The sequence below is a fragment of the Passer montanus genome, unplaced genomic scaffold (genome assembly GCF_014805655.1).
Source record: "Passer montanus isolate IOZ18808 unplaced genomic scaffold, ASM1480565v1 scaffold73, whole genome shotgun sequence".
In the NCBI taxonomy this organism is placed as follows: Eukaryota; Metazoa; Chordata; class Aves; order Passeriformes; family Passeridae; genus Passer; species Passer montanus.
In genome coordinates, this window is record NW_024372481.1 from 2,122,867 (window position 1) to 2,130,041 (window position 7,175).

Sequence of the window (7,175 nt, forward strand, 5' to 3'; positions counted from 1 at the left end):
GGCCGAGCCCTGCGCGTCGGGCCCGCGCCGGCCCCGCTCCCGCTCCCGTTCCCCCGAGACGGGCGGGCCGCCCTGCGGGGCCTCAGCGGGCAGGGCCGGGGACCCCGGCGGCTCCTCCGCCTCGCGGGCCGGCTCCATCTCCGCCGGTTCCAGCCCGGCCGGCTCCATTTCCGCTATCCCAAACGCGGCCGGTTCCAGCCCGGCCGGCTCTATTCCGTCTGTCCCCATGCCCGCCCGTTCTACCCGCTCTGTCCCCGTCCCCGCCGTCCCTAGCCCGGCCGGTTCCAGCCCGGCCGGCTCTACTGCCTCCGTCCCCATCCCCGCCCGTTCCATCCCCTCCGTCCCCATCCCCGCCGGTTGTATCCCCTCTGTCCCCGTCAGTTCTGTCCCCACCGGTTCTATCCCCTCTGTCCCTGTCCCCAGCCCGGCCGGCTCTATTGTCTCCGTCCCCATCCCCGCCGGTTGTATCCCCTCTGTCCCCGTCCCTGTCCCTGCCGGTTCTATCCCCTCTGTCCCGGTCCCCAGCCCGGCCGGCTCCATCCCCGCCGGTTCCATCCCGCCCCCGCTCCCCGCCCGTTGCCATGGCAGCGGCGCGGCCGGTGACCCGCTGGCCCCGCCCCGCCGCCGTCAGGCGCTGACGCCGCCCCCGCCATTTTGGGACCGGGCACAGGCCCCGCCCCGCGCAGTCCGAGATGGCCCCGGGGCGGCGGGGCCGCCATGTTGGAAGCGGGCAGGCGCCGCCTCAGCCGGGCTGTGGGGCGGGCGCGGTGCCTTGGCCGCCGAACCGCCCGGGCGGCCCCGGCACTCGGTCCGCTCCTTACCGAGCGGCCGAAGGGCTCTCCTGTGAGACCGGGCTCTGGCCGCCGCTACAAAGCGCTGCCTCTCACAAAGGGTGTTCCCATGGACCGTTCCGGTTCGGCTGCATCGGGGCTGGGAGAGCCCGTGTGCGGAGTTTGAACTCGCTGAGGCACAGCAGGGAAATGCGAAAAAGGCTTTTACACTGTCAGTAATGGAATGAACAACCTTAACAGCAGCTCCGCGACCAACCTGAGCAAGCTGGGAGGTTCCGTGCCTAGGGCAGGGGGGTGGAACTGTGTAATCTGTAACGCCGCTTCCCACCCAAAGCATTCCAGAACTCTCTAGTTATTAATTGCAGAACTGTGCATTAATCCCTCAGGATGATGAGGCGCTGCCGGAGCGGGGCTGGGCAGCGCGGGCAGGCGGTGGCGCTGCGCCCCGGGAAATGCGGCCCGGCCGCAGGGCTGAGAGGGATTCGGGACAAAAACAGCAATAATCGGGGCTCTGTGTGAAGGAGCCATCGCCAGAGCCGTGATCTGCCACAGGGCCGGAACAGGGCATCAGCAGAAATTGTTTAAATTACAGAAAAATGTAAATAAATGCAGAAAAAGTTGGCAGTGCCAGTTAGCTGCGAGATAAAATAACAAGGTCGTGTCAAGATTATTTTTTCAGTGCCTCACCAGTCTTCTATCATTTACCCTTGCAGGCAACGAATAAACTAATTAATTAATTAAATAGAGTGGTGTCTTGCAACGTGAAGTGACCAGGAAGGCTGAGGTCAGGTAGCTCACTCTTGGGTGCTCTCATGTTGCTATTAAAAGATGTACATTCTATTTTTATAGCTGTGGCAGTGTTTAATTAAAAACTTGGGAGCGTTTCCATGCTCCGGCAGGAGCTCAGAGGGGCTGGTAATGTTGGCAGGATGAGCTGTCTGGGTGGTGTCTTTTCCATGTCCATCACTGCAGGCACATCCTTGGCTTCACCACCAGATCACAGAAAGGTTTGGGCTGGGAGGGACCTTCAAGAGGATCTCGTTCCAGACTTCTTCCATGGGCAGGTACAAATTGGAAAGAAAAATTCATATTTTGTTTATGTTCAACTTTGGCATAAAAATTCAGTTGTAAGAAAAGCAATTCAGAGATGGTGGAGTGTGATTTAAAGTGGTGACCTGACTCTGCCTGTCTCTTATTTTACTGCCAGACTCCCAGATGAATATTTTTAACACAGAAATTTATCCTCACCAATGTCAGCAGTGCTGAAAGAAAGCCAGGGATAGAGTTAAGATGGGCCAAAGCATTAAGAGACATCGGAGCATGGGAAATACCAAACAAAATGATTGCAAAGGGGAAATATTTTTATATCTAATTATCATATATCCACATTTCTTACAGGCTAATAACAGACTAGTTGTTCCTCTACAGAGAAGCTGTAATAGATCCCACACCTGGTCTGCCTGTGCTGCGTGGATAAAACCCTTTTTCCTGCTGGGATAAACAGAGATGGGCTGCAGTGTGCAGCGTGGGGTCAGGCTGCATTCAGGTTCAGCAAGGTGGGGAGCAAAGTGTAGCTTGGGCAGCAGTGAGGCACAGGGTAATGCAGGAGACTCCTGCTGAATGCAGCAAGCTGGGTCTAGCAGCAGGAGAGAAGTGAGAAACTTGAGATCATCTGTCCCCTTTGAGAAGAGGGGAAATTTAGTTATGAGGGGCTCTTAAACACAAGGCTGTTTCCTGAGACCCTTGCTCAGAGGGAGCTGTTGATAAGAACAGATTGTTACTATCTTCTGATAATAAGTGAACAAGAATGTGGATTCCATCCAGGAGAACTGTAATGTCCCCATGCTCTCATTAATTAAAGTCAGGATCTCAAAGACAGCAGAGGTACTGGCCTAATTTAATGGGAGTGGGGAAGGATCCTGTTTGGTTGTACAGCATTTTAGTCATCTCTCAGACTAACTTCACTCTCAATTACCCAAAATCATCACTTAACTGATGTCTGGGTGTGCCAAGTCCAAGAGGAGTCCAGGAATAAAGCAGTTTTACAGATGCAGCAAACTGAACACTTTTCCATCATGAAACCATGCTGATCCCACAGCTCACACTGAGGGGCTGTGCTGCCAACCTGTGGCACGTGGAATTCATGAGCTGGGCATGTGAACATGTCAAGCTTATGAGGTTATCATTTTTCTTAGTAACATTTTTCTTTACTAATATATTTCCCTTCTTCTAGTAAGCATTTTTGTTTCCAAGTTGGGATCAACATTTTTAGCTTTTATGTAGCATCATAAGGGCAGTAACTTTTTTTCTATACTTTTCTTTTTTAAAGACAGCCAAGATAAGAAAAACAAAGTAGCATGTAATTTGCAAAAAGAACATACCATCTTTTTAAAATATCATGTAAAACTGGCCTCCTGCCAAATGCAAATTTGCAGAAATTTGCAGTGTACCCTTTTGAAAAAGAACACATTCCTTAAGCTATTGTTTAAAAAAAAAAGTTACTAATGAAGAACTATCCATCTGTGTCTGAAGTTAATAGTTCCTTTTGCAACGATGGTATCTCCTGTCAGTGGTTCTTTCACAAATCCATGAGAAAGCAATGCTCTATAAAATGAAAAGTCAGAAGAAAACAAATCTAGCAAACAGACTCCACTTGGAAAAGGTCCGTGGTGGGCTTATGCTTCAGCCTGGATTTAAATCCATATACATCACTCCGTGCTGCCCATGTTTATGTTCGACCACAGCAGATTTGTGGTTGACCTACATATGCAAACAAAACATTTGCTGCATATTTGGGGTGGGGGGATTTGCATGATAGAAGATGATGAAAATATGCATAATTGTAATGACATTTTTCGTTGCCAAGTCCTGCTGCAGAGCCCTGTGGAGCTGGCCATGCACGAGGGAGGCTTGCAGCCCTGACGGGCAGATTGCCTGACCGTGCTGCGGAGCTGAACCGCCGAGACATCGAGCTGCTGTTTCTTGTGAGCAGCACACATCTGGTGTAACCATCTCAGCAAGCAGCCCCTGTGCTCGCAGAGGACACGTAGGACACTCGCTGAGGGGGCTGAAGCCATGAGCTCCACGTGTCACCTCTGAGTTCCCTCCGTGGGGCAGCTCAGGAAACTCAAAGGTTTTGTTTAGGAGTTTTCTCCTAAATGCATCAGGGGATAAAATCACACAACTTAGTCAACAGCAGCTGGTTTATCTGTTCTTGCCCCCACATTTCATCCCACAGCAGCATTTCTAGGAAGTCTCCTGGTGTGTTAGTGCACTGGAGGCTTTGCTCTAAAAATTGCACCAGCACAAGTACATATTAATAATGTTGATAAAGTGGCACGACGACGCAAAGATTTTGTTTAGGAGTTTTCTCGGTATTCCTGAAATCCCAAATGCATCAGGGGGTAACATCACACAACTTAGTCAACAGTTTATCTGTTCTTGCCCCCACATTTCATCCCACAGCAGCATTTCTAGGAAGTCTCCTGGTGTGTTAGTGCACTGGAGGCTTTGCTCTAAAAATTGCACCAGCACAAGTACATATTAATAATGTTGATAAAGTGGCACGACAAACGCAGCTCTCCTAGGACAGTAAGGATGCACAGACCTCACAGCTCTCGTGTGTGATATGGAAGTGCTCTCCTGTAAAAGAGGTTTTGTGTGCCTTTACTGGATGTCTGTCTGGTTGCTCTTCCTATGTCACATCTTATTTGTCATTCAAAATCTCTGCAACTCTGCTGTGCAGAAATAAGTGCTTAAAAGGGTTAGCAGAAAGGAGGAAAATTCCATGGCGTCATGACCAGGTCTCCTCCTTTATCTGTGAAGGTGGGTTTGGAAAAATCTGACAGGATCAGACAGGAGCAAAGCTCCCTTCCCTACAAACCAACCAAGGAACTGATGAAAGAACACCCTGCATGTAACACCCACCCCCCATTTACACCAGGTTCAAGGTCTCTTCAAAAGATGAAGCTGTGTAAGAAGAGGGACTTCCATGCAGAGTCCTGGGGCAGGCAGAAATGTGCATCTATGTGAGAGAAAGAGAAGGAAGGAAATCTTGGGAGCCTGTGCCCAAGAAAGCCAGCTGATACAAACCTGGTCCCTGCAAAAACACTTGCAGCTCTGAGCCAAGAAGCTGTCTTGGGGCTTCACTCCTACTGTGTTCAGAGAATCAGGACTTTCTGTGAGTGCTTTGCACATCAAAGGAATAACTCTCAGTACCTCCATGTGATGCAAACACCCACCAAGAGGTTTGGCCAACTGTTCAGTGCTACTCAGGGTTTGTTTATACTAAATCCGTGACGATGTCCTGTGTAAATGCTTCATTCCACATATTTGCCCAGTTTCATTGTCCAGAAGAAAAGGCATACAGCTTTCTTGCTTCCAGTGGAGTCAAAGAATTTTCTTTGCCCAACAAACAAACTAGAAAATTAATGGCTTTTTAAGTTTAGCAGCCTTCAAACTCAATTCTCGAACACAGATCCAAACCATTAACCTCAGGAGATTTAAGCCCTATGAAAAGTTCACAGAAGTTCATGAACAGGGAGTATTAAACACATCCATTCAATTGTGATCTAACAGAAACTGGCACTGCAAGCTTTATTAAATAACAGTTGCTTTCTTTTTCTCAGAATTCCCATGAGATATTTCTTTCCTCCTACCCAAAGGATTTTATAATCTGCGGGATACTGGAAAGCACCAGAATGGAATCAAAAAGACCATTCTCGTTATTTCATCCTGTTCTTTCTATCAGATTTTAAAATCTAACTATCCCAAGCGAAGTCCATATGCTCCCACGTATATAGGAATGCTCTTGTGGCAATGGGAGGGTAAGAGGAGCAGCTTTGAGCAGCTCAGCACGATGGCAGGTTCCTGCACGCCTCAGCTGAAATGCAGCATTGCAGAATCAATGTAGAGACTCACCAGTGGCTGTGTTAGGTTTTTCCCCATATGAGTTGAGCTTTGCTGGCGTTAGCATCAAAGGAAGCATGAGCATAGCCTGACTGGGTGGCATCTCCTCTTCCTTGGGCTTAGGAGAACCAAAGACCTGAATGTTGCTCAATCAGTCCAAGGACATTTACACACAAAATCAAGGTTATTCTTTCCAGTCAACATATTTTTTTGGTCAAGATATGTACAAGAAAAGTGCCATGAAATGTCCTAAATACACACTAAATATTAGCACAGACCACACAAAAAAATCACCAACAAAGAACTAAACCAATGCATCTGCAGGCGAGATGTGTATCTAGAGGAGCATCTTGGACAGAAACCAACTGACAAAACCCATACTGAGTTATGCTGTATAAAAGTGGGATTAGCATAAACTTGTGAATATTTAAATGAGAAGGCAATGCAGTGCTATAGATTGGAAGAAAATAAGTCTGTCTAGAAACAGAAAAACTTCACAAAGACAGAAGGCTGACCACAGAACCCTCCCCAGAAAGAGCTGCTAATACCTCAAAATACTTGAGCACGTAGGGTCATAGTCTGTGAACCAATATTAATTCCTTGGGCTTTTTCTCCCTCTCTTAATTATATAAGTTTCTGGATTCTTGGCTCTTGCCCATCTCCCACTGACTTACAAGTACTCAGAAATGCCAAGAAGCTCAGGGTGATCACACTCCTGAGATGGATACTGGGAACTGTGCACTGTCTGCCTGTGGTCAAACTTCTCTTTCTTGTAGTGCAACAGCCACATAAAAGATGGTGTACTTGAAAAACATTCAAACACATGGCTGGGAGTTACTTTTAAGACTCAAAAATTAATTTGGGGGAACCCAGGTGAGACCCACTGGTGCACATGTTGGATTCTACACAATTCACATTTCTGACCATCCCTGTAAATGGAGCGTGGCTGTATTAGAAGACAAACCTTGAGCCTCGCCATCACAGCTGTGCACGTCTCTTCCCTTCCCTGTGCTGGTGGCACTGGGGAATGTCACACTCAGGTGTGCCAGGTGTCCAGAGCGGCATCCGCTCACCTGGGCCCTGCAGTGCCTCATCCCCGAGACCAAGCTGGCAGGAAAGAACACCGTGAGCACACGGGGTGCCACAAATCCTGAGAGCACCGAGTGACACATGGGCATCGACTGTGCGTCAGGATTCTGACAGAGGGCGTGTGCTAATTTCTGACAGAGCTGTAAGTCACACTGACATGAAACATACATAATGTAGGTGACCACTCATTCAGGACAGCCCTTGGAGATATTTGTAAGGATTGATGGGCTCCCCTCTCAGTCTTCTCAGCCTAACCAGGCCCAGCTCCCGCAGCGCCCCCCATAACCGAGATGCTGCAGACCCCTCACGACCCTCCCGTCCAGCGGGGCACCCCGAGCGCCCCAGCGGGGCCCGGCGGCGGCTCCGCGGCGGGCCCGGGGCGGGGCG

General features: G+C 49.3%; 1 protein-coding gene across 1 annotated transcript in view; it reads right to left on the reverse strand.

Annotated features, from left to right (window-relative positions):
* Positions 1-1,032, reverse strand: part of TTLL11 (tubulin tyrosine ligase like 11) — a 36,083-nt gene extending 35,051 nt beyond the window's left edge. Inside the window, 1 exon segment of the mRNA XM_039730753.1 lies at positions 1-1,032. This exon segment is cut by the window's left edge and continues 15 nt beyond it. Within this exon segment, the coding sequence (XP_039586687.1) occupies positions 1-555 (555 nt within the window). The 5' untranslated portion in view covers positions 556-1,032.
* Positions 1,033-7,175: the final 6,143 nt, after the last annotated feature.